Source organism: Camelus bactrianus, chromosome 23, assembly GCF_048773025.1.
Source record: "Camelus bactrianus isolate YW-2024 breed Bactrian camel chromosome 23, ASM4877302v1, whole genome shotgun sequence".
In the NCBI taxonomy this organism is placed as follows: domain Eukaryota; kingdom Metazoa; phylum Chordata; class Mammalia; order Artiodactyla; family Camelidae; genus Camelus; species Camelus bactrianus.
The window spans coordinates 635,086-661,348 of NC_133561.1; the positions used below are offsets into that span (position 1 = coordinate 635,086).

The 26,263-nt window shown below is 57.5% G+C and overlaps 2 protein-coding genes across 4 annotated transcripts in view; one reads left to right on the forward strand and one right to left on the reverse strand.

Moving 5' to 3' along the window:
* Positions 1-796: 796 nt before the first annotated feature.
* TIMM17A (translocase of inner mitochondrial membrane 17A) lies at positions 797-10,188 on the reverse strand. The gene is made up of 6 exons (XM_074351500.1): positions 10,111-10,188; positions 7,661-7,760; positions 7,468-7,531; positions 3,940-4,068; positions 3,144-3,254; positions 797-1,238 (listed from the first exon to the last, which is right to left on the reverse strand). The coding sequence occupies exons 1-6, from the start codon at positions 10,134-10,136 to the stop codon at positions 1,153-1,155; spliced, it is 516 nt and encodes a 171-aa protein (XP_074207601.1). The 5' UTR covers positions 10,137-10,188; the 3' UTR covers positions 797-1,152.
* A 184-nt stretch (positions 10,189-10,372) lies between these two features.
* Positions 10,373-26,263, forward strand: part of LMOD1 (leiomodin 1) — a 32,769-nt gene continuing 16,878 nt past the window's right edge. Inside the window, exons 1-4 of one of the 3 annotated variants that reach the window (XM_074351508.1) lie at positions 10,373-10,874; positions 11,412-12,019; positions 12,550-12,625; positions 14,340-14,570. In XM_074351508.1, coding sequence (XP_074207609.1) covers positions 12,578-12,625; positions 14,340-14,570 — 279 coding nt within the window. In that variant the 5' untranslated portion in view covers positions 10,373-10,874; positions 11,412-12,019; positions 12,550-12,577. Of the gene's footprint in view, positions 10,875-10,940; positions 12,020-12,549; positions 12,626-12,701; positions 14,571-26,263 lie in introns of those variants that run through there. The other 2 variants (XM_074351507.1, XM_074351509.1) reach the window with 2 other exon arrangements.

Genomic DNA, 26,263 nt, shown 5'->3' on the forward strand with positions numbered 1-26,263 from the left:
CTCAAGAAGTTAAACAGAACTACCATTACTGGAAGTTACTGTCCAGCGGGAACTAAGTTTATGCCGGCGATGATCAGTCTTGGTTCACATGACGGTGATGGTTACAACACTGTGACTGCGTTTAAATTCCACTCAGCTGTACACTTACAAATGGTTAAAATTTTAAGTATTATTTTATGGATATTTTACCCCACACAAAGTAACCCAGCATTAGCAATTAAACGCTTACTGCGTGTCTGGCGTTGAGTGGAATGTCAGTGTGTGCTCACCACCCACGCGGCCTTGGTTCTCCGTCTCACACACAGGTGGGCGGGTAACAACAGCCTGCCTTCTGGAAGGCTGCAGGTCACTCCCAATACAATCAGCAAAACGGCCCATTCGGAAGTGCCAATTCGTCTTCCAGGCTCAACCAGACCCCAAATACCCCCTGGATGAAGAGCAGCTTCAGGGGACTTGCAGCTCATCAAAAACAGCCTGTGTTCCTTCCCAGGATGCAGTGAACACCACCCCCAGTGCTGCTGTGCCCCCTTGATCCTTCCCAGACAGAACGGGGTGCGCTGGAAGGAAGCTCTTTCCAGCCAGGTTTCAGAGGGTTCAGAGTCAAGACACAGCCATCCCGGAGGTAAAGAGCGCTGTCCTGATACCCAAAGCCAAGAGGACGCGTACCTGGCAGCGCCTGGTAGTGGCAGCCGCAGAGGCCGCCCCACCACTGCCCACCCGCCGTCGGCGGGGCCCACGTCCCGGGCAGTCTGCGGGGCTGGAGGGAGCGCTCCGCAGCTGAGCCTGAAAGAACCAGCCATCTCCAGGCGCTGTTTATTGTTTGACTAAGAGAGCAAGACCAGGCAGAGAAGCCCCGCGGAATGACAGTTTGCTGTGTGGTCCCTCGTCTTCTCGGCACGCGCCATGCTTCCACGAACGACGCTAGGCTGTCACTCTGATCACAAGCGCAATCCAAGTGTAAGTATGTGTGCTCTCCTTCCAGCTCCCACCCCCGCCCGTGCTCCTCTAAGTAGAAAAGGTGCTGGGTGTCTCTTCAGAGCCTCCATGGCCACAGCTCTCCCACCTGGGGCTTAAAACAGACTGCAGCTCGGTCTCCCCAGGTCCATTCTGAAACCGCCGCACGCTCCACGAAGGAGCCCCGGGAGCGAGGTCCTACTGATACTGCCGGTGGTCTCCGAAGGGCGAGGGCGGCAGCTGGGCTACAGGCCCCTGGGCAGCGTCTTCAGCAAAGACAGGACCTGTGGTGAAGGAGAACGGAGACACCACCTGGCTGTCATGTCGTTTACAAGAACCAGACCCCGGAGGGAGCGAATCAGTCAGCTCGACCGAAGCAGGTGCCACGTCAGAGCTGGGCCCGAATCCCTGCGCCTGGAGAGAGCCGCACCCTCAGCCCTGCCAGGGGTGGCAGGTGGGCTCATCAAGGCAGGAAGCAACGCTCAGGCTGCAGAGCAACTGCCAAACAAGCTGCAGGTCAGGGCTGGACGGAAGCGCCCGCCTGCCGTGTCCTCAGCAGCGATTTTAAATCTGCAGCGCAGGCGCTGCGTCTCAAGAGGACCCCGAGATGCACCTACATGACCAAGTCAGTGTGGACCGGGCTCTGACGCAGGGACAGCCCGCCCCGGCCTGCAGAGCAGGGGCCTCCGTGTTTCATCTCTGAACAAGGAGAAACTGCGGCTCCTTTGAAAAGACCTGAATGGGAGCAATCATGCCTTCCTCAGGGAAACGGAGGCAGACTGCAAGTATCTGGAAGGGACAAAGAGGGCTTTCCAGTGCTCCAGTCACGTCAGTTTTTACTATGAAAACAGCACCCGTTCATCACCGCCAGCCTGAGAAGACAGCGGGTGAAAAAGACAAAGCTACGGATAACCACTGTCGTCATTTAGACACAGTTGTGAGTGGTTTTCCTCACTGTTTAAGAACTTTCACGTGTAAGCTAATTTGAAAAACCTGATTAATTTTTCAAAGACCCCCCCCACCCCCCCAGGTTTTTGGAAACACATCTCCTGTCTAAGATAAAACACTTCTTTCCCTCTGAGGAAAAAAGCTTAAAGCAACTACACGAGGCTAAATCCCGTTAAGACAATGTGACCAAGATCTTGTTTTAGTTCTGAAAACATGGAGCTTTCCTGATGTCTTATGTGAAGTCTTTCCCACTAAAGGGTTAAACAAACCAAAAAGCCAAACGGAGAGTGGCCATCACGACAGGGCTAACACCCAAGTAACGACTGAGAAACAGGAACCCGGGGAACAGGCCCAGGGGCCTGCAGGTCACCGCACGGGCACCTGGCGAGTGGGGCCTGGGAACACCGTGCCCAGAACACACTGAACCTCTCACTCGGGGCCTCGGGAGGATCAAGTCAAACTGGGAGCCATGACCTACTCCTAACTCTAGGCTGAATCTTCTCCGAGCTCCAAAAATAACTCTCAGTGTGTCTCACTATTCCGCGTGTCCCCCCACAAACGCCAGGCCCTACTGTCCGACTGTGACCCTGTGTCTCCTGCTTCCTCCAAAGGCAAGGAACAGTCCCAAGCAGACAACCGGTGTTTTCTCAGTGACAAACTTCACACGCTAACCTCTGAGCAGATGCTCCAGGACCGTGTGTGACGGCCTGCGGGGAGAGGGCAACAGAAAATCCTCCAACAAAGTACATCACCAACTTCTCAGAAAGCTCTACCTTCCAACCCTGCGGTGACCCCTCACCACCAGCTGCCTTCTCCCTCGCTGCCCACTTTCTCCAAGGCGAGCAAAGCGACCAGACCACCTCCTCTGCTGCTGGGAAGCTGGTGCCACACCCGCTGCCCTGTGCCTGGGATGGGGCCCACACACGTGCGGGCATAAGCTGTCGCCTGCCTGCTGCCACTGTCACACCTCAAGGCCCTCTCCTCAAGCACCTCCAAAGTGATCAGCATGTCTCAGACGATAAAACTGAGAACACTAAGGAGAGGTCAAAGGCAATCCTCGGGCCGCAGCACTTGGGCTGCTGTGATTAAACACGGCTAACTGCACGCGCGCCCACCCCGTCTGACGGGCGCACGCCCGTGCTCAGTCCCTGCGCACTGATACACGAGGCAGACCTTCTCTTTACACGCCAGGAAGCCACGCCAGGACGCTCGAGCCGCGGCGCCGGGCAGAGGAGACTCACCACTGGGGAACTGCGCAGAGGCAAATCTCGTCAACAGGATGCCGGCTCCTTCGATCAGAGCGAGGAGAACGCCGCCCATCACGGCTGACCCGGCCATGGCCACTGGTCCATCTGGCACAGTGGTGACAGAGAGGTTACTTTGGCAGGAATCCAGTTTGATGTCAGGTGTAACAAAGGAAAGAGCTGTCTGGACAGCTCCCTGCCACTGCCCTCCCAAACCTCCCACTCGCTGGCCAAGACCTGGTCCCAGCCAGCTCACTGTCCACGTGGGCCACGTGCTACGGGGGCAGCCCCGCCATACACGTCTGCACTGCCGCCGCTGCTGTCGGGGCCGGTGCAGAGCTGAGCGGCCAGGACGCAGCCCCTCAGCCCACAGGGCCCAACACTCCGACTCCTAGGCCCTGTGCAGAGGAAGCATGCTGACCCCTGGCTGGCCTACTAAGCCCAGACGAATTCCGGGTTGCTCCAAAAGATGGCTCTAGGCTCTTTACTCAGAACAAGGCTATGTGGCCAGGACCCCATTAATTCCAGAGGCTGGAGAGGAAGCCCAGGCACAAAGGTGTGGTGAACCAGCCACGAACGTCAGCGCAGGGCGGGAAGCCGCACTGCTCCCTGGCCACGGGGGTTACGGTTGGAGCCCAAGCTCTCTGTTCGCAAACACGCCACATCCAGAGACCCTTTACAGCTCCCCCAGATCACACGCACTCACACTTTCCCAGACGATGCAACACTCAGTGTTACGCGTCATGGGTGTCACTAAACCAAGATGACCGTGTGTGTCGGCATGACTGCTTACTTCTGGCTGCCAGGATGGCCCCGGTCAGGGCACCACTGGTGATGGGGTTCCAGGGGTCTTCCTTCCCTCTGACTTGAACCATGCTGCAATCAATCATGGAGAAGAGACCGCCCCAAACTGCAAAACTACCTGTTTTATTTAAAAACAAAGTTTCATTTTTGTATCTTAGATTTAAAATGTTACAATCAAACATAAGTTTGGGGGGGAGGGTATAGCTAAAGTGGTAGAGCACATGCTTAGCATGCGTGAGGTCCTGGGTTTGATTCCTAGCACCTCTATTAAAAAATAGACAAATAAATAAACCTAATTACCTCCCTCCTAAAAATAATTTAACAAAAAAATTAAAACAAACAAAAACATAAGTTTAAATAACAATACACTGTAGTCTTAAAACCTCACACTCTTAAACAAACACATGCAGACAGGCCTGAACAAGCACTGAACAAAAGCCAGAATGCATGTGTCTTCAACGCAGCTGGGCTTGCGCTGCCCCGCTGGGAATCCGCAGTCCCCAAGCCAGGCCTGAGAGTCAGGGGCACACGCTCGCCCCCCAGAACCACGCGTCTGTTCAGAAGCCCCTCCTTCCTTCTCCCTCTCCTTCCTCAGAGCTCTACCTGCCCCGTTTTCCTTCTCTTCAGTTAAGAGCCGCAGAGCATCTGCTCCATGAAAACCACCAGCAGGAGCAGGAAAGCCAGCTGTTGTGGAACGTGTTACAGGTGGAAGCCAATACACGCTGACGCAAGTGAGGGGTACAAGCGACCAGAGTTGTGGGAAAACACGGGAATGGAGGGCACCTTTCCGCTCTCCTTTCTAGCCTTCATTCCTCAAGTATGAAACCTGCAACCACCCCAAATCAGGCTACTTTGCCTGTAAATGCTTCCTAAACAGTCACAATTTCATAAAATAACATCCACCCACACATACATACACTTAAGTACACGCAAAATCGAGAAAGACAACATCAAGATTTCATCACCGGCACCTCTGGTGACAGGTAACAGGTGACTTAATTTTGCTATGCTTTGCTTTATTTTCTAAATCTTCTCCACTGAACACACACGACGTGCACTACAGGAAGAGTTCTCGTGCGTGCCAGGACGAGGGAGAGGAGGAAGATGGCAGGGGAGCCCCAGGCACGCTGTTCCTTCCCCTCTGAAACCTCATGGCTGCCGGGCGTGTGCGTGAGGGCCACGCCCAGGTCTGAGCAAGACTGTCACCAGCGCTCCTCTCCAGCCGTCACGCTGGGGGTGAAATCTGGCTGATACAACCAGTTCAAATACGCATGAGCCTCCTTGTTTCTGTCCAGTGCTAGACATCACACACGACACGAAAGTAAAGCAGCCCTTTCTTCTGATCCAGCGGTTCTGCGCCCTGGGGGAGCAGTGGCGCCCAGGGAAGGGACGCTAGAATTTCCTGCTTCCTCAAGCAAGGCCCTCCCACTCCTTCGCAAGAGTCGGAAACCTCCACAGTCCCAAGCATGGCACGGGGTGAGCTACGGTGACGGACGAAGGTGGAAGGTGAGCCCACAGGAAGGACACTCAGGGCATGGAGCGTCCCTGTGTCCACGTGGATGGGTGGCCTGCCACCAGGTGCCACAGCCAAAGTGGGGCAAGAAGGAAGATGTTCATATGAAAAGAGAAGAATGGACCTGTGGGCTGGATCGACTTTAGAGGTTTATCAGTGTGAACTTGTGATTTCCAGTATGTACACATGTATGGATAAAACCTGTGCACGTATATGGACGGGGTTAGCGTGTGTTCACATACATACACGCACACATTCCTAAGCTCTGCTACAAAGAAGGCCTGGGAACTGCAACACCCAACAGTCACAATACACTCTGTGTCCAGACTTTGGCTTCTAAATACCACCCTCAACCGAAAGGAACCAGGGCTCCTTGGGGAAACGGCTGCCTCTACAGCTGGGCCGGGGCGGGGGTGGGGGGAGCACACAGGATGAGCCTGGAGCACCTCGTCCCAAGTGCAAGGAAGTGCCTGAAGAGTAAGGCAGACACATCAAAGCACCTCGTATTTCTGCTATGAGAATGTAAGACTTCTCAGGACACAATTATGACTGCATTTCCTGGGATCTTAACCGGAAGCTCAGCAAATGCTCATTGAACTAAACTGAAAATGCCATCCAGTGTTTTTAAAAGTCAAGACTTCATAAAGATCACTCAGTGGTTTCCTTAAAAAGGCCGATTCCCAGGATTTGAAATGAATGGTCCCAGCTCACCGGCACTGTGACATACTCTCCCTCCATTCCACCCCAATTGTTGTTTTAAACAAACCTTTAATTTTAGACTAGTTTTGGAGTTACAGACAAGCTGTGAAGACGGCAGAGTTCCCGAACACCCCACAGCCTGTTCCCCACACGGAGCATCTGACTTGAGTGCTGTGCCCCTGTCTCAACTGACGGCCCAACACTGACCCGCTGCTCCCGAAGTCCACACTCACTCACACTCACTCCGATCTCCTCGGTCCCAGGGCCTCACTACATTCAGTCCTCTGGGCTCCGTAGGCTCTTCATGCCTGTTAGTCACCTGATTGTTTTCTTAGTCACTGAAAATGCTTGTGACAGATGTGTCCTCTCAAAAGCCTGCAAAACCCACAGGACCACCGCCTACGTGGAGGCTTGGGATTTGGCATGGACTCTGACAGCACGTAGCATCCCCGAACAACACAGCAACCGTTAAGACACAGGAAAACTGGTCACACTGACTTTCCAGGCTATGCAATCACTACAGAGCGAAGACCATCACTTCAACCCTCAGCTTCCTCGCTGGAAGATGGCGAAATAACTACCTCTCATGTTGCTGAGGATGAAGTCCAATATCCTGTGAAAGCCTCAGCAGAGTGCTGGGCGCACAGCCTGCACTCAATGAACATTCGATACTAGCTACTCTCTGCTAAAAACAACAACCACTTCTTCCGACGCACAGACTCACTCAGAAGAACTGAAAGCACCACGTCGTTACCACGCGGTACACATGGTCTCTTCAGCCTGACGGTACCTTTACAGGCGAAGACAACCTCCAGGCTTTCTCACCATCTCTTCTCCCAGCTTCTGAATAACCAAGTTCAAACAGCGGGAGGAACACAGCCTTCTCCGCTGTGGCACCGACCTCGGCATCGTGTCCAAAGCCAGCCTTACAGCCCCTCTCTCACGAACCTCAGCCCTTCAGCTCATTCTCCTCGGCGTGACGCAGCCCCGAAGCTACCACCTCTGACTCTCACAAACCCGAGCTGTAGGCACACTGTCTGCCTTCTGGATTAAGAGGGAAAAACAAAACACCACCGAGCGTTTGAAGGACAGACTTATTTTCAGTAGGATGCAACAATTCAGGTTAACCTTCCAAGGAAATCATAAATCAAGGCCCTTCAGAGATGTTAAGCTGTGACAAGCTTTTATTTAGGCCAAAGTAAAATGTCTAAGTGGTATAATCTTAAAAAGGAAAAAAACAGAACTTCATCTTCCAAAAAATGGGAAAGAAATTGTCTGGAGTACAAATGGAAAAACTCTACTTACCTCCCAGCTGCGGGGCCCTTGTTTTAACAGCTGTCAAACTCCCTCGTAGTCTGTGGTTTACTCCCTATAAGGAAACCAAAGAAAACTAAAATATATTAGAAATATAGTACATCTCCAACCCAGTGATGGGGCCTGAGTGATGAGCAAACCTAGGTTTCGAGAGATGACAACATGGGACCCTTCAGCCACTTACCACCGGAGAATTGCGAAAGCCTTTGAGTGCCTGAAAGATACCACCACCTATGGTTCCCATTGTAAAGGCTCCACCGCAGTCGTCCACGATTCGCCAGGGACTAGTGGGGGAAGAAAAAGAAGGCTGTATTTCTCATTTATGAACCATAAGACCCTCTCTGCTAACCCAGCAGGGACACAACAGATTCCACGGCAGGGCCCACCACAGCCAGGAACATCTGAACACATTCTGTCTATTCGGCTGAAGCCACCTAAGCGAGAGGGAATGGAACTGGCTTTAGGTCCTGCCTGTTTACAGCACTTTATTCACTCGCTCAGCTGCTGGTGTATCTATTCTGAGTCCCACACTGCCCCAAAGCAAATAAATAAGCATGTGGAAAATTACACTATCATCAGCGATGGGGATCCAGCCTCCTGGGGAGGAAGGTAAACTCTCCCGCTGCAGCAAAATTGGAAGCCGAGACCAAAGACCGAAGACCGAAGATTCAACAGGTGCAGAGCATTTGCAGCTGCAGTTTGTATGATACATTTAGCACATCGTATTCTCTAATACCCATTAATCAGAGGTGAAACTCGTAAACTCAGCTTCCAACGCAGCACCCTAACTTATGCGGCTCAGTGAAATCTGGGTAAGCTCATTAGAACAGAACTGCTGTCCTAGCAGTGTGGCTTATAAAAGTCTGTGAATAGCTAAATTCATCTTCAGCTCACTGTGAATAAACATTTCTTCTGGTCTCAAGGGTCAAGCCTGTGGGCAACCCAGCTGCTCAAGTAACTTGTGAGCTCAGCGCATCGTTGCCACTGGAGACCCTGAACGAGTAGTTTCTGACTTTGCCAAACAGAATGCAAAACGCTGAATGAAGCCAAAACACCTTGTCCCTTCCAAGCGTAAGACAAGTCGGGAGCTTGTGAAGAACCACAGCCTCACGCAGAGGCTCCTACTGTCAGCCTGCTTCTGCCGTCCTAAAAGCAGAATCAGCAACACCTGGGAGCTTGTTAAACTGCACTCCTGGGAGGTCCCACCCAGAACCTACTAAATCCGTTCACTATTTAACACGGTCCACAGGTGACTTGATTTCACTGTAGAAGTTTGAGAAGCAGTGCCTTGAGAGCTTTTTCTTACAGAATCCCTCATCCTTTACCTTTGGAAAAGAGTATTCCTGTCTCCTCTCCGTTTTACAGATGAACAGAGGCTCAGTAACCTGCCCAAGGGCACACGGGTAATGACTAGTAGAGCCAATTTAAATACACATCTAGTACTCCAAAGCCCCCAGATTCTTTTCACTACATCCTACAGACTAAGGCTTTTGAAGAGAAAACATAACTGAAAGGTGTTTAGGACAATTACGTACCTATGACGCATTAAAGGCTGGAGGAAAGGAAAGCACTGAGGAAGCTACTGTACAAGACATTAAGGAGGCCAGGTAAGGTCCTAACAGGAAGTGAAAGGCGGGAGTGCGGAAGAATTCAGACTGCATGTGGGGTTGGGGTGGGGGTGCAGAGGAAGGGGAAAGACGCTTGGATGACTTCAGAAACGGGTGGCCCACAAGATCCAAGTAGTTCTGAGCACACAACAGACAACCGATGGTACTGCTTCAGGACTAAGAGAAAGCGAAGGGGCACTTAATACGTTAGGAGATGAAAATTTACGTTTCTCGTAACATCTTTAACCCAAATAACTTCCCCTGCTGCTGAGCTGTGTCATGACATACCCGAGAGCAGTCGGCAACAGTGCACAGGGTCCTGCATACCTGCGCACCACCCAGGAAGGGGTCACTACCTCTGGAGAAGGTAATTTTAAGGAGCTGGGAGCCCTGAAACATACGCTGCGTCTCATTTCGAGGGGCGGGGGCAGCACAAAGCAGGCAACGTGGTTAGTGCTGGCAAGGCAATAACGCAAAGCCCTGGCCCTTCCGCACAGCTTGAGGGCACCGTGGCGCGCGCTGACGGGGAACACCGGTGACGACCCCGGTGACGAGAGCTGGTTTTGCCTCGTGCCCCCAGAGGGAGTACGCGCCTGACCCCGTGGTGCCCTCATTCCTGGGGCCCCGTGCGGGCGCAGAGCCCCCCATCCCCCGGTAAACGCGGAACGACGGGCTCGCGTCCGCGGTCAGCGGGCGCGCTACTCCCTCCGCACTCCCGTAACGCCTGCCCACCGGAGCGCCCCAGCACCGCACGCCGTCCTCTCGGGCCAGCTTCCCTCCCCCACGCGGGGCGAGTCAGGGTGGGCGGCGGGCGGAGGGGCTGCTCCCGACCCGTCGGGCTGCAGGGCACAGCCGAGCCCGGGCGCCCTCCATCCGCCGCAAGGTCACCGCGCGGCCCCGTCCGAGGAGCCGGCCGCTCAGGCCTGCGTGCTCTCTGCCCCAGAGCCTGAGACTGAGGGCGCCCTGCGCCTGGGAGGCCGGGCGGGGACGGAGGCCGGGCGGCGGGCAGAGGGTCGGGCAGGCTCACCAGGGCTCGCGCGCGTACTCCTCCATCTTGACTCCGCGGCGCCAGCGATGCCGGGCGGGCGGGCGGGCGGGGCGGGGCCTGGCCCGGCGGCGGAAGTGATCCCGGGAGGAGGGCGTTACACTGAGGGGATTGGCTCGCCGCCTCCTCCCGTAGCCAATGGGAGCCGGGATCCGGGGCGGCGGGGCGGGTGCTCCAGGCGGTGGGCGGGGCTCGGGCGGCGGGGCGGGGTTTGGGGGTTGCTCCAGGCGGAGGGCGGGGCTCCGCCGGGTCCTGGGTCCTCCGCGTGCGCGCGGCGGGGCCGAGCGGGAAGCCCAGGTGCGGCGAGGTTCACCTGACTGGAGATGCCGAGTCCACACAAACGTGGAGTCACTCGGCTGGGGTTCCCCGAAGCTCTCGAACTCGTTTCTTTGTTGAGTACTTGGCTGTCGAGTGTGAATTAACGCTGCCTACTTCGTCCTGGGCGGAGCTCCTTTAGGACGGCCCGTGCCTGAGTCCTTAGTCTCGGCCCGCAGTGCAGTGGGTGTGCCGTCCGTGCTTGTGAACTTCTGGGGTGCCGTGACCCCTGGGGGCCCTCGACGTGGGGGACAGCGACGACGGAGCCTCTTCCAGGCCTCACTCCACCCCAGGACCCGAGGCTGTCCAGCTCAGAGAACAGGAGACCCCCGGCCCCTTCGGTTTACCGTCAGCAAAACCTCGTCGTGTGAGAGCTGCTGCAGGAGCTCTCCTCCACCCTGCGCTCCTGACACTGACTTTAAAATGCAAACGTATGTATTTCTTCGCACACATCATCGTATTTAATGTATGTAGTAACGCCATAACCCTGTGCAGCATTTTTTTTCTCTAGGTGGGTACTTTTAAGAACCTCAGTTTCCATCTCCTAAGGTTCAGAGAGGTTAAATGCCTTGCTTGAGGTCACACATCTCAGATTTGAGCCCATGTCATTCGACTCCAGAGGCCATGGCCTTATCTGCCACACTATACTGCCACCCTATATTCCTGAAAATGTGACTTTCCTGGGGTCATTCAGCCCAGATGAGAGCCACCCTGAGCATAAGTTAAACTGGTGCTGCTTCCCTGTGCTTACACACAGCACACAGTTTGGCCAGAGCTTGGGTCTCTTTTCTTTACTTCCTTCCTCTCCCCATCCATCTCGCACAGGAGTGCTGGTTTTTCTCTGAGGACCAGGCCATCCCATAATCCCCTGATACTCAGGATTAACTTGTCTCCGGGGGAAGTGGATTCCAAGCTTGGATAACCATTGCCCCCCACAGAGTGTGTGGGGCGGTGGTCTGCCGTTGCAGGGGCTGGAGGAGGCTGTACTCCTGGCTACGGGTTCCGGAATCCTCCCGCCTGCTGGCCGTGATGCCTTTGGCTTTCAGTCTGCGAGGACTCACACAGAGCCCGGGGCTGCAGGGAGCAAAAGGCGTCAGACTGACGCGTCAGAAGAGCCAGCTGTTCGGAACTGTGGGACCGCTTTGCCTTATGGCAGAGAAGATACAGGGTTTGTGGTTAGAAACCTTTGGTTAGGAGGCTGTCCTGCCCTTTAAGTGTGGAAGCTGTGACTTTGTTTTCCGAGTGTGTTCCTAGAACCCGAAGGAAGAGACAGCTGCCGAAACCAGGTGGCCCGGGGACTGAATGACCCCTTCTCGGGGAGAAAGTCCTGGGAGGCTGGAAGAGCTGCTTTCAGCTGACAGGCGACCGATGAGAAGTTGGCTGAGTTGGCTCTGGCGCCGGGCATCCCAGATGGTGACGCCTCTTCTCGGCCAGAGTGCGAGCAGAGACAGGAGTGCGGGTGGAGGTGCTGTGCGTGCGGGTGGGGCCCCTTCGCCCCACACCTCTTCTGGAGCCCGCCTCAGGCCAGCTCAAGGCTCAGCCTGCCCGCCAGGCCACCCACTCCTTCTCCCGAGAGGTTAGTGTGTCTTCGTTGGGCTCTTGGCAGTCGCTTCTTGCTCCCTTGTTTCACTTTGCCTTGTAGCATAATTTTTTTACCTCGTTAGATTACGCATTTAAAAGAGAATAACCACTTTGTAAGTCGTTTGTAGCTCTCTCCCTATAGTACCTGGCAGGGCGCCAAATATGCACAGCAGTGTCTGAATAAACGCCTGAGGGAGTGAATGGTGCGCGCGCAAACACGTGAGTGGGTGTGCGTGCGTCTGTGCGTGTCTGTGCGCATATGCCTGTGGGCATATGCCTGTGCGTGCGTGCGTGCGTGCTCCCTTGCGTGCTCCCGTGCGTGCGGGCGGGCGCCGGAGCGCGCGCGCGGGTTGAAGGTGGTTTCTGCGGAACGACAAGCAAAAAGACGAGAGGAGGCGGGCTTGGAGAAAACAACCCGGTACAAGACTAAGTGTGAGCTGTTGTAGTGCCCCTGCCGGTGGTGGTGCGGCCACCTCCGTCGGGAGTGCGTGTGCATGTTCAGTCTTAACACTGCCGCCCCTCGAGGCGGGGCAGTGCTGTCCTTGTTTCACAGATGGTGATGGCGAGTCCCGGAGAAGGAAGCAGCCGGAACCCGTGTCGGGTAAGCGGCCGTCCCGGGGCCCAACCAGGCCCGCTGGCGCGGAGAGGCCGAGCTTTAGCCGTTACACCCGCGCGCCTGTTGTGTTTCCCTGGAGCCCCTGGACTTCCCTTTTGAGGCGTTTTGTAAACTCTCTGGTTTCTAATGGATTGTTTGAAGTTATGTGTTTATTAACTGTCTTCACTGATAAGACTGTAAGCTTCGGGAAGGCAGGGACCACACTGATTTTCTGTTTAGTCACATCCCTCACTCTTGGAGCAGCGCCTGACACGTGGTCAGCACTCATAAGTGTATGCTCACTGACTCATCCACAGCCTCTGAAAAACAACCCCCCCCGGGGGGCCCCAGCCCTTCTCTCACCCTTCCTTTAGGCCTCTCTGCCTCCCCTCTGCACTCCAGTCCCACCTGCCTTAAATGAGAGGGGACTACTGGGCGCTAGACGCCAGGCCAGGTTTTCCTCCCAGCGAGGGCTGATGGGGTGACTGTGTCCGTCTCAGGATGGACTGGCGCCAGGAAGGATGGAAGCCACTGCGTAATGGGTTGCGCGAGGGCTTTTGGAGGGACTTTGTGGCAGGAGATCGAATGTCCTTGCGCCTTGTGCAGGGCGGTGTGATGGGCGAGCAGTGAAAGTCCTCTTACAGAACATGCCAGACCCGCTGCAATAGGATCCCTCCAACAGCCTGGAGTTACGTTTCCCTGAAGAGGCACCAGATCATGCTCCGGGCTTACACGCAGTGGGGACCCGCAGGAGGTCTGTCTCCAGATGCCCCAGCAGAGGAAGGAGCCAAGGAGAGGAAAGAGGCTTGAGCTCTCTTCCCAGGAGCTCAGGGAGGTCGACACCCTGTCAGTTTTCCTGCGTCCGCACATAGCACCTCCTTCTGGGAACAGCCCATCAGCTTTCAGTCTGGGGACTCGGGATCTTTCTCTCCCCCTCCCCCCCCCCCCTCTCTCTCTCTCTATCTCTTTCTCACAGCGGCCAAGGCAGCCTGGGGCCTCTGATGCTGGGGTCCTCAGGTTCCTAGGCAGTAGAGACTGGGTGGGCGGGGTGGCTCAGAGCTGCTGGAGTCGAGTCTCGGTTCTGGGGCTGTAAACGCCTGGGAGTCCCCAGCACATTACCAAATACAGTAGAAAGGAGTCAGCGGACCAGCGCTGACCACGGCCACGTCCCCCCGGGTGGGGCCGTCACGTGGGCACTTGAGCCCCACGTCCTGTCTGCCTTCCTGCCCTCCCCCACTGGTCTCATCTGCTCCTGCCAGCCTCTGCATTTTTGTATCTTTTTCCCATTGCATGGCCCCCTTGTCTTTAAAAGGCTAAATGCTCTGTACTAAATTTGGTCACACAGCGCTCCAAGATTCTCTGGAATGTCCTCAAGTTTCAAACAGCTCTGACGGCAAGGCAGGCCCGCCCCTGCCCAGGGATTGGCTTCTCTCGTTGGGGCTGGGCTGTTGTGGGGCCTTATTGGCCGCTGGTTGGACCAGCCCAGGTCCACTAGCCCTAGGCTCGGGGAGGCGGCTGCTCCCAGTCCACACATCGGCACCTGCGGCAGGCAGGGCAGGGGAGCCTCAGTCCTCCACCAGCTGGGGGTCTGCTCCCAAGCCCACTCCACCCATCCAGATCGGCTCGGCCCCCCTCTCTGCCCACCAGAACCCCTAGAGCCCCTGCAAGAGTGGCAGCCCATTTTGCCAAGATGTCTAAGGTGGCCAAGTATCGCCGGCAGGTGAGCGAGGACCCTGACATCGACAGTCTGCTGTCCACCCTGTCCCCCGAGGAGATGGAGGAGCTGGAGAAGGAGTTGGACGTGGTGGACCCAGACGGGAGCGTTCCCGTGGGGCTGCGGCAGAGAAACCAGACGGAGAAGCTGTCCACGGGCGTGTACAACCGGGAAGCCATGCTCAACTTCTGTGAGAAGGAGACCAAGAAGCTCATCCAGAGGGAGACGTCCACAGATGTGAGTGAGGGAGGGGGCAGGGGACCAATGCCCAGACAAGGATTCTCTTTCCTTAGAAGAAAGGTTGTTGTTGGCAGAGGAGTTAATGTTTCCGGAATGATTGTCATCCCCTGAACTGCAGTGGGAGTTCCCTACCCCTGACTTCTGTTTCATGAAGCAGAGGTTGGCTGTGTTGGAGGACCAGCAGCCACAGCATCTGCAGGGTTACCCATAGTGTGGGAGCCGGAGGGCGCCCTCAGAGTCGTCGTGGTCAAGTTGACTCATCCCCGCCCCTCAACACCTGGCTTTTTCCCTTCCCATCCACCATCTTACTGTGAGGGGGGCAGAACCGTAGAACAGGGCTCGCAGTCTCTTGCCAGCCTTCTCCTTGGGGAGAACAAGTGCCCCCCCACCGAGCCCTCTGATCTCTGGGCATCTCCTGGCATGTGGACCGTGTGAGGTGGCTGGTCACATGCACTTCCCAGGGCACTGAGCCAGGGCCAGGGTCTGTGAGGTGGGAACTGTGCCTTAACCCGCAGCTTCCGTCTCATCCCCAGAAGAGGTGGGGTCTGCGCTTTCTGGAGGAGCCTCTTGAGGGAGCAGCCCTCCCCTTGGTGGTAGGACTGTTACAGGCGTACGAGGCCCCTTCGCCGTATTTCCCAGCCGCTGGGTGTTTTTCCGCCAGGAGGGGCCCGGGGAGGGCCGGAGGGACTGTTCTGGGAGCATCTGTCCACGTCGAGGGTGGGCTTAAGCAGTCGGCTTTGTGTTGTCCTGGGTTGATGCGGAGTTTTTTCTCCCCGTGTGTTCACATGTGGGCTTCTTGGGACAAGGTGGACTGGCCTCACCAGAGCTGGACTTCGTAGAACCCCTTGGTCCAGGGCAGGGGTGTCTGGGGGGGAGACTCTGCTGGCCGTGCGCTGGCCCTCCTGCCCAGCGCTTACTGGCTGCCTCTCTGTGCACCGCGCGTCGCTTGTGAGCCCAGGCAAGGAAGGCTCCGTCTCGGCCGTCCTTCGTTTGACTCCCGTGATGTGGCAGCTCTCAGGGGCGATGAGAAGGGCAGCATTAGCAGCACTCCTGTGAGGGGTCCATCTGAGCCGGGAGTAGTGCGGGTCACCAGCCAGAGCACGCTGGGGGCATGCGTGGCCCCCCGGAGATGGGGTGTGGGGAGGAGGGGCAGGGTGAGGTGGAGGGGCTTTGCCAAAGACTAGAGAGTGGGGGTGTCTGTCATGTGCAGCAGCATCGGAGCCCTGTGCTGGTCACCAGGGACTCGCAGAGCGCTGGGGGTGCTGCACTCCAGGGAAAGCTGGGAGAGGGGGCCCGGGTCAGGCGTGGTGAGGGGAGACGAGCCAGTGCGGGGCTTGCTGCGAGTCCCTGGCTCTGAGCCCACGATGGCCTTGTGTCCAGCAGCCTCTGGGCTCAGGAAGATGCTCTGGAGGCTGAAGACAAACATGAAACCCTCCTAGTCCCACGCAGGCTATGTAGACCGAGACTGCGGTGCACCTGGATTCCTACAAACAAACTGTCTTCCTTAGCCTGTGCACACTGGTCTCCACGGCGGAGCCGAGTCGGGGACCCACGGGGACGCCCTGCTGGGGAGGCGCCCGGAGGTGGGGGTCCCCTGGGGAAGGGCTGCGGTCCACCCACACCTGCTTGCCAAGGCAGGGTCCCCTGTGCGGTCTGGGGGTGGCAGCAAGTGGAGAACGTGGCTCCGCCAGTAGCCATAGCAGAGTCACCTGGTCTGAGACCCAGCGGCTCTCACGGGCTGGTTACTGAGTGGCCCACGGTTAGCTGACCGGCCTCGTCTCCTCATCCAGGGACCAGGGTGGGAGCGCCCATCTCGTGGGGCTGGGGCGAAAGCACTCTGCACCCACCTGGGCAGGTAACAAACACACGACCTCCCATCTCAGTTTACTGGGTGGAGGGGCCGCAAGGTCAGTCAGGGGACAGAGAGCCCCCAGCCCCTCCTGCCCGGTCACCTGGGGACCTGGAGGTCCCTCCGCACGAAGGGTACTTGATCACGGTATTGTGCACATGCTCTTTAAAGGAGCCTCATCTTTTAGACCTAAATACCGAAATACTTACAGGAAGAACCTGCCAAATTAGGGCATTGGCTTTAAAGTAATTGGGCGAGGGAGGGGCTCGCAGGCATTGCTGGCGTGTTGGAGCAGGGCGGGGAGCCCACGGCGCTCTTGGACGAATCTCTCTGCTTCTCTGTGGGAATCTCCAGTAGTAAACACTGTCCTCTGTGATAGGCAGACACTGAGAGGGGGAGGCAGGCCCGGTCCTGCTCTTCCTGGGGCCGGGACCCCAGAACTTGGCTCTGGCTGTGCCGCCAGGCGGGTCTAACTGTGGAAGGGCCTTGCTCTGCCTCTCCCCCTCCTCCCTCGTGACTCTCCCTCCACCCCACCCCGAGCTGCTTCCAGGTCAGCCCCCGTTTGTCCTTGGCTTCCAGACACCACTTACCCCAGGGAGCCTTCCAGACCCCCAGCCCAGCAGGGTCAGGCGCCTCGCTGAGCTGAGCACGCCAGCCACATCCTGGCCAACCTGGTCCTCGTGTCATGTTGTTGTTGACCCTGCTTTTTGTTGTTGCCGTTTGGGGAGGGGATTAATTGGGTTTATTTATTTACTTATTTAGTTATTTTAATGGAGGCACCGAAGGTTAAGCCCGGGACCTTGTGCATACTAAGCACGCACTCTACCACTGAGCTCTACCCGCACCCTCCGGAGCCTGCTTTTTTGTGCAGCTGGTGTGGTTCTGTAGGACAGATGCTAAGCAGGGGTCAGGGTGGGGCGGAGGAGGCTTGACACAGCAGACCCCTGGCTTCCTTCCCTCCCTTTAAAGGGCCTGGTGTGTGACACCCCAGCCCTCCCGCCCAGGTGGAAGACGGCCCCGAGCAGGTGTGTAGCCAGCAGTTCAGTGAAACCCTAGTCCTGGCTCGGGTGTCAGGAACCAGATCCCAACAGGTCAGCCCGCGTGTTCTCTTTCCTTCCCGAGTGGGAAGGAGACCTCCCGCCTGCCTTCCCGGCCTTCCCCCTGGCGTGGCGGGGCTGGGATTAGCACCTGTGTGCAGCCAGGAGCAGGGCAGCTGAGCTGCGTGGACAGAGCTCTCTCGGTCCTCCCTCGGGGTAAACACAGAAGCCCACCAGGACCTCCCCACAAGCCAGCTTCTGGGCCCCAGCCCCCTGAGGTCCCTTCTGCTCGCTGCCCCCCATGGCAGCCCCTCCCCATCCAGTCCCAGTTCCCAGCCCGTGTCTGCAGTTTTCCTGCGAGGCTGGGATGCCAGGAGGAGGCGGGAGCGTAGCCCTCAGACTGCCCTTTGCCCGGAGTGCCCTGCGCAGTACGACTCCTTGCTTAAGGAGATTAACCCCGATGGCGGGATGCACAACCAGAATAGCCCTGGAGGCCCAGGGGAGAGGGCAGGAGAGGTGCTGGGGGCCTGGTGCCCTGGGGAGGCAGCATCAGGCGCTGTCGATAGGCAGAAGGCTCAGAGCCTCACCCTGGGTCTGTAAGCTGCCTCCGTCCAGTTTGGGAGAGAACTTGACTGTCTCTTTCTTCTTTTTTTTATTGACTTATAGTCACTTTACAATGTTGAGTCAGATTCCAGTGTGGAGCGCAGTTTTTCAGTCACACGTGAACATTCGTATACTCGTCGTCACATTTGTCTGTCCGCTGTGAGCCACACGGGGTCTTGTGTGCATGTCCCTGTGCTCCCCAGTGTCGTCTTGTTTATCTCCTCTGCGGATGCCTGTCAGTATCTACAGCTTCTGAAATCAACTTCCTTAAACTAGGTGGTGAGACTCACGTGTGTTTGCTTTAATTATTCTTACTGGTTTATTACGATTTCTTCTGTCTGTGTTGGAATATTCAGTGTAACCAATTTTGAGCAAGTGAAGCATCAGTTCCTGCTCCCGCTCAGCTGACCCCCCCAAGGGGGTAAGAGCCAGGCTGAGTGGGACATGTGATGGGGGTGGGCGGATGGCAGGACCACAGCCAAGAAAGTTCAGCAGTGATGGGGGTTCAGAAGCAGGCGTTGGGTGGGTGTCCCACTGGCCAAGCAGAGGTTGGTGCCAGCTTCTGGCCGGCTGGGGACTCAGGGTCCCCAGGCTGAGCAGGCACCCCAGTTGGGGGTGGAGCCCATGCCCGCCCACCCTGTCTGCCTTCCCTCAGCCTGTCCCTGCACCCGGGAGCCTGGAGAGTGTGTGGCAGCTGATATGGCTGCCCACCGGGGCCAAGACGTGTGCTGCCACCTGGGTGACTGCCCCAGGACAGGCTCAAAAGCCCGGTGTGGGGGTCCAGGGCACTGTTCTCCGAGCTCTGAGGTCTGCAGGCTGGGCGCCTGCCACAGTGACACCAAACAGGGAAGGGGGGGGGGAAGTTGATACTCCACACCTGCCCAGTCGGATAAACAGGAATAGCCTTTCCAGAGGGGCCTGTGCCTGTTTACTGGGCCTCTCAGGGCAAAGCGGACAAAGGAACAGGGTTCCAGATTCAGAGCGTCTGTTCCCCTCCGTCTCGGGCTGAGCTGGAGGTGGGGGTGGAGCACACAGTGTTTGGAGCCCGAGGGGTCCAGGTGCCATCCTGCCCTGCCCCTCTCAGGCTGGAGAACTCGGCAGGTCCCCTCAGAAGGAAGAACGTTTCCTTGCTGAGGACCTTCCAGACAAAAGGCCTCATGAACATGGCTTCGGGCTGCTTTACAGGTCAGGTGACCTTGGAGGGTTACTGAGGGTGGCAGAGACCTTCGCCTCCTCTCCAGAGTTCCACTTCCTGCCTGTGTATGTGCCAAATCAGCTTTTTTTCCCAGTCTTTCATGAGATTAAGAAGAATGCCGTGGGTGGGCCTGGGGGCTGACCCACAGGGCGGGTGTGCAACTGCCCCCTCAACCGGGGCCTGGTTCCTGTGCCCAGTTATTTCACACCCTGGCTCCAGAGCCGGAGCTGAGTGCGGGGCAGGCCTCGGTGCAGAAGGGGCTGGGGGAGGTGTCAGGACGCCGTTTACAAACAGCCAGGAATAGAAGGGCCTCCTGACGCCACGCCCTCCTCTCGCCTCCCCTCGCCCGCCTGCCTCAGCGGGGTCCCTGGCCTCCTCAGCCTTTCCTTCCTCCTAGAGACCCAGGCTCCTCAGGACCCCATCCCCAAGACCTGCCCGTGGAAGGGGAGCACCTTGGATGCAGGATAAACTGAGTCTAGAGCTTAGGACGGGGTCTGCAGAGGCAGCTGAGCCTGGGTTCAGTTGATGCCCTGCAGGTTGCCGGCTGTGGGGCTGGGATATGACCCTTTGCCTCTCTGAGCCCGAGCTAGCCGTCCACAAATGGAAATAACACGGGTCATGGGACAGTGTGAGGCTTAGGCGAAACCATGCTGAGAGGCACCTGGCAGGCAGGGTGGGTTGGAGACGTGGAGATGAGGCTGTGAACTTTGCCCTCCCTTCACTCCTGCCCCCACGGCTCCCACTCTTCACAGGCAGGACTCATGAAGCATGGCTTGTGTTTGTAAGGAGGGAGGCAGATCCCAGTAAATCATTAATTCTCCAATATTAGTGAGCTCCCTGTAGGTTCTTAATAAACGCCAGGTCAGCGTCAGGCCATTAGCCCCAGGGAGCTCACACTAATAGGTGGGACACACACACGCACCCCCTGTGTGTGACGTATCGACACGTAACGTCCTGTTATAAAGAAGTGATGAGGATTGGGTTCAGGTGATGCAGGGTGGGTTCAGGTGATGCTGGGTGGGTTCAGGTAGTGGGGGTGGGTTCAGGTGATGCAGGGTGGGTTCAGGTGATGCGGGGTGGGTTCAGGTGATGCAGGGTGGGGTTCAGGTAGTGGGGAGGTGGGTTCAGGTGATGCAGGGTGGGTTCAGGTGATGGGGGTGGGTTCAGGTGATGTGGGGTGGGGTTCAGATGATGCAGGGTGGGGTTCAGGTGATGCAGGGTGGGTTCAGGTGATGCGGGGCGGGGTTCAGGTAGTGGGGCGTGGGTTCAGGTGATGCGGGGTGGGTTCAGGTGATGCAGGGTGGGTTCAGGTGATGCAGGGTGGGGTTCAGGTAGTGGGAGGTGGGTTCAGGTGATGCAGGGTGGGTTCAGGTGATGGGGGTGGGTTCAGGTGATGTGGGGTGGGGTTCAGATGATGCAGGGTGGGGTTCAGGTGATGCAGGGTAGGGTTCAGGTGATGCAGGGTGGGTTCAGGTGATGCGGGGCGGGGTTCAGGTAGTGAGAGGTGGGTTCAGGTGATGCGAGGTGGGTTCAGGTGATGCAGGGTGGGTTCAGGTGATGCGGGGCAGGGTTCAGGTAGTGGGGGGATGGGTTCAGGTGATACAGGAGCTTACAGGGTAGCTTGCGGGGACAGCATTGTAGGGTTGAGCGAAGGAGAGACGTGGTCTGATCTCTGGGATGTACAGAAGGCAGGAGGGCAGGGCTGGAGGAGGGTGTTGCAGCTGCTCTGGCAAGAGCTCAGGGTGGTTTGGGGGGGAGGATCAAGCTGGAGAAATACTTTGCAGGCGGCACAGCCAGTGGTGGCTCGCGTCTTGCAGGAAAGGGAAGAGTGGGGATACGGTCCTGCCTGAGCTACTGGGTGAGCCTGCTGCCATTACTGATGTGAGGAGTGGCTTTGAGGGAGGGTTTGGATGGGAACAAGCTCGTGGGGCTGAGTGGCCCCCGCGGTGGGTGCTGGCTTGTGGGGAGCTTGGGGGCGAGGAGGGTCGGTGTGGAGGTGACACTGAAACCCTGAGCCTGGAAGCACTAGGGAGTGAGGCAGGTGAGGAGCGCCAGCTCAGGGCCACGGTACATCCCTCCGGCATCGCGGAGCCGAAGGGAGGAGACAGAGCGGTTTCTCAGACGCAGGTGAAAGGGGCTCCCAGGTGGGTCCTGAGTGTCCGTTCTTGCTGAGAGATGTAGTAGGACGAGAACAGAGACTGTGTGGTAGCCGGAAGGACAGAGGCCGCCGGGACCTCGATAGAAGTGAGTTCGCAGTAGGGAGGAGGACGTGGAGAGGTCTGTGGGTGGAGGAAACAGACTAGTCTATTTTTTCTGAGTTTTGTTCTCATGGGGCACAAAGAAGCAGGCTGGAGGCAAACTTGGATCATGGGAGAAGCTTTGAAAGCAGTTTCTGTGCTGGTGGGGAGCGTCAGGAGAGAGGGGACTTCGAAGGTGCAGGACACACTGCGGTGGGGGGAGGGTGCAGATGAGTCACACGGGAACCGTGGGGAGAGGACAGTGTTGCCACGTGCCCGGTGCTGCTCGGGGAAGACACGGGGGCAGCCAAGCACAGGCTGGACTGAAGGGAAGAAACCGGGAGGCTGTGGTCAGAGGTTATGCCTCAGGTCCCGAGAAAAATGCTGCGTGCTCCCCGGGAGACGTGGGAAAACAGGAAATGCTCCCAGATACGAAGCCTGGCCTGTGAACAGTCAGCAGCAACAGCCAGCTGTCAGAGTTGCTTCAAAACCCAGTAGATTGTCACCTCCAGGGCATCCATCTCCTGTGCACAAGGCCACCGTGCCCAGCAGGAGGGGAGACTGTGGTCCTCTACTGGTACGTGGCCGGCTGGTGGGTTGAGCTTGGGGCTGCAGGCCAAGCAGAGGTCCTGAGCCCTTCCCGGCTTCACTGCTCACCCGCTGAGCAGCCTCAGATACACGCCGACCGTTTCTAAGCTGTACTTTGTTTTTATTCCTCAATGTCTGTATCTCATTGTATTTGACAACAGTGGATTTTTTTCCTAGCACGTGTTTTTATTGAAATATAAAATACATAAAGAAAAGTGCACAAAACACGTATGTAGAGTTTCCCAGACTCTCAGAAACCAAAGAAGAACCAGAACGTGGCGACCGCGGAGTCCCTGCACGCCCCCCCCCTCCGCCCTGCTTCCTCCCCCAGGAACCCTGCCCTGCCGCCCGTGGGCTAGTGCTGCCTGCTTGAAACGACGCAGTCAGACTGTGCGTGCCCCGCTCGGCCTCACGCCTGTGGGGCTCAGCCGTGCCGTCTGTGGTGGCTTTTACTTTCACTGCTGCACCGTATCCCTTCGTACGAATGATTATGTCTCACGCCACTGTTGACGGACGGGGGTTGGTTTCAGTTTGGGGTTATTGCAAACAATGACGTGATGTACGTCTCTGGGTGCACTTGTGGCTTCATTTCTGTTGGGTGTGCACCTGGAGTGGAATTGCTGGGACGTAGGAAACACATGAAGCTTTAATTTCTTCGCCTGTAGACAGAGGTCGTCCTCCCTGATCTGGTGTCTCTGTGAGACAGAGGTGCTTGGAGAAGGCCCAGCACAGCGATGAGCAAACAGCATGCGTTTAATTAAGTGGTGGCCCATCGGCATGTCTACTGGAGGCCCTCTCGGAGCAACCAGTGCCGTCTAGTCTTGGGACACTTGCTGCCTCTGTCCGACCCGGCCTGTTCGGATTTGGACGCTGCACCAAGACCCGGTCGGACTTCTCGACCCCACGCTCGTCCTTTCCAGGGGTCGTGGCCCCTTCCCATGCTTGGCTGACTTACCCCATGTGGACAGACTTCCCAGGGCCCAGGCCCTTTCCGGCTCTGCTCAGGACTCTCCCGTTGGCTGTTCTCAGCATTGTCCCAGTTCTCAGGAGGAGGCCCCCGTCTCATCACCACAGCCCAGTGGGACTAACTGTCGGTGTCCCTGCTCCCACCCCAAGCCGCTCCTCACGCCTGGAGGAAGTAGACATGTATGTAACCTCGGCCTGGCCCCAGGGCTGCCTGGGGACCTCTGCACCCTGCCGTATTCCAGAGGTAGCCTCTCTACCAGGCCACTGCTTCCTCAGCAGGTGCCCTGGCATCATACCTCACTGAGAAACTTGAAGCCTTCGGGTGAGAATACCTTTGAGTTCCTCTTCTGCTGCCGGAAAACTTAGAGCCCCAGACCAGAGGCCCTTCCGCTCCCCTCTCCTCTCGTGGAGAAGGTGGACTCCTCGGAGACCCTCGTTCCTTTCACCATCTGTTTTCTCTGTGTCTGTCTGTCCTCTCTGTCCCTCCTCACCCTCCCTTCCTACTGGCTCTTCCTCTCCCTGCCCCCGCCTGGCTCCTTCACGGAGACCACGGGAACAGCTCACCCACGCTGGCCGTCACCATGGACCTCGGAGTGGCCATACTCCTCCAGGCGCTCTCCAGCCCCGTCCTGCGAGCTCTCTGTGTTGGCCGACCCCTGCCAGTTCTCACACTCAATGTCGCTGCTCTGTGCCCGCTGGTTCCCTCCTCTCCCCTGCCGCCGTCCTCATCCGCTCCCTAGCCCCTCTGCCGCCGGGGCCCAGACTCAGCTGTTCTCAGGGCTCTGCCCGTCCGGTCCCGCGGACTCAATGCCACTGTGTGCTAGCCCGCTATCTCTGGCCTAGATCTCTGTCCTGAGTTCTGGGTCGTCCACAGGCCTTGGGGCCTCCTCAAGTGTCTCGGCTTCAGCTCGTGTGAGATAAATTAATCATCGCCACCCCACTCCACACTTGCCTTCCCCTGTACTTTGGTGACTAGAAGGTGACTAACCTCTGCCCGTGTCCCCAGTTCTCTAGGGGACAGAACCTGATGCATCCACCTGTCCCCCTCCTCCCACCTGGCTCACTTCTCTGCTCGGAGGATGCCTGACCTTGCCGCCCACCGCCCTGCCCTTTCGTCCACCCTGTCTGACCGTCCACCCCACAGCTACCAGCGCCTTCTAACAAAGAGAAGTTGTGATCCTGACACCATCCTGCTCGAGAGCCTTGAGTTGCTCAGCGTAACGGCCCTGGTCCAACCCACACGCCTTCGCACAGCCTTGGGGGTCCTGGGCAATTCAGCACCTCCCTGCCCCTCCAGCTGCTAACACTCCTCTCCTTGACCTCTGCCCTCTGCCACTTCCAGGCCGGACAGCTGGCCCTGAGAGGCACCGTGCTTATCCTGCGGCCCCTGTGCCTACCCCCCACCCCACTGGCCAGGCTAATCCTCGCCCCCCCCCGATTCAGCTCAGGGACAGCCAGTCCTGTGCAGTGCGCCTCCCCTGTCCTGCCCAGCAGGAACGGAACGCGATGTTTGGCATTGTCTGTGCTTCCCCCAACACCTGAGGGCAGGGCCTGAGCCATCCCCTTGTCCCTGCAGCGGGCACGGTGCCCAGCTCAGTTGACACCTGGGGCAGAGCTGGGAGGAGGGCCCTGCAGACGAACAGTCTGCGTGTCTCTGTCAGGGTGCGCTCTGCAGAACCAAGCCCATCAGAACGCTGGCTGAGCAACTGTCTCCTCTTCTTCCAAAGATGCAGTACCTGGTCCTGTTCTAAACACGTGGGCGAGAAAGCAACTTGTTGCCTGCGCCGATGCCCTAGGGCTGTCTCCAGAGGCCCAGCTGACAAGTGTCCCCAGAGTGGGTCACCCCACGTGCCCCAGTGGCGGGGCAGTCCCCCTGCCTGTTCCTGCATATTTAGAAACACGTGTTCTCTAAGTCCTGGCCTGGAGCGCTGGAGACCCCCGTGTTCCTAAGGTCAGGGCTCTCCCGCCCTGCACCCTGGCCTGAGGCGGGAGGAGGCAGCGGTGCACTGCGGGAGGTGAGCTGCTCCAGAAACTGACTTACTGTTGTGGTGTGATGGGGCTCATCACAGGTGCTGTCAAACACGGGGAAAGAGCGAAAGTGAGAGGAGCCCCGTCACCAGCCACGGCTGTCAGCACCGCCGAGTCGCGGGGGAGGCCCGCACGCGCTCCCTTCTCCGGTCGAGGTCGCCTTATGCGCAGACACAGATTCATGTGATTTGTCTGCTGCTGCTGCTTATTTGCTGTCATGCGATCGTGGCCATTTCCCACGTCACTGACAATTCTGAACGTCTCAAGGTCGTAATCATCCGTTGTGTGGCTGGGGGAGCCTCTGCCTGTATTTACAAACTTTGGAGTAAATACACTTTCCAGGTCCCCGAAGGAATCCCCAGACGCAGGCTCCTTCCCCTGGCCTGGGCGCCCATCCCCAGAGAGATGGAGCCAAACTCGATAAACAGAACCTTTGACGCGCTGTTCCCAGCTGAGGCTTGCGGCCAGAGGGGCGGGATAGCTCGGAAGCAGAGGAGAGGCTCCCTGGACTCTGGAGACGGAGGGTCCGCTCCCAGGGCAGGGGACGTGAGGCCACACAGGCTGTGCTCCGGTGGCTCAAGTTCCTGGTGCCGGCCCATAGGCCAAGCAGGGCAGCCCCGCTCCCCCAGGCTGTGTCCTCCTGCAGCACCGTGAGCAGTCGCGCTGGGGGAGGGGACAGCCTAGTGGTGGAGCTCATGCTGAGCACGCACGAGGTCCTGGGTTCCATCCCCAGTACCTCCATTTAAAAAAAAGGGGGGAAAAAGAATTTTTTTCTCTACTTGAAAAGAGAATTGAGGCTGCAGCCTTGAGAAATTCCAGGTGTGGGAGGATGTCAAGGAGGGAAGGTCACTGTTGCCTCCTCCTGCTTCCAAGGTCCTGTGCTAGAGGTGGCCCTGGTACCGGTTCCTCCCCCCAGAAAAGCAGAGGGAGAGTGTTGGGGCCCAGCTGCCCCCAGGGAGCCCTCAGCTGTCTTGGGACATCCACCTGCAACCCAGCCCTTCCAGGCTGGATGAGAGGCCGAACGCTGCTGTCGCATCCGGGCTCACAGGCCTCCGCACACTCAGCCTGAGGTGCACTCGCATCAGCCGTGCAGGGTGGATGGGATAAAGGAACTGGGGCTTATCGAGGTTGCCCAGCAGGTGATCGTGGAAGGTCTCTAAGTCCTTCTGACTTCAAGTTAACAGGAA

Coding starts and splice junctions, on each gene's coding strand:
- TIMM17A (XM_074351500.1), bottom strand. CDS start 10,136: ATGGAGGAGTACGCGCGCGAGCCCTG. Junction 7,761..10,110: donor GAGTACGCGCGCGAGCCCTG/GTGAGCCTGCCC, acceptor TTCCCCCACTAG/TCCCTGGCGAATCGTGGACG. Junction 7,532..7,660: donor GCTTTCGCAATTCTCCGGTG/GTAAGTGGCTGA, acceptor GTTTCCTTATAG/GGAGTAAACCACAGACTACG.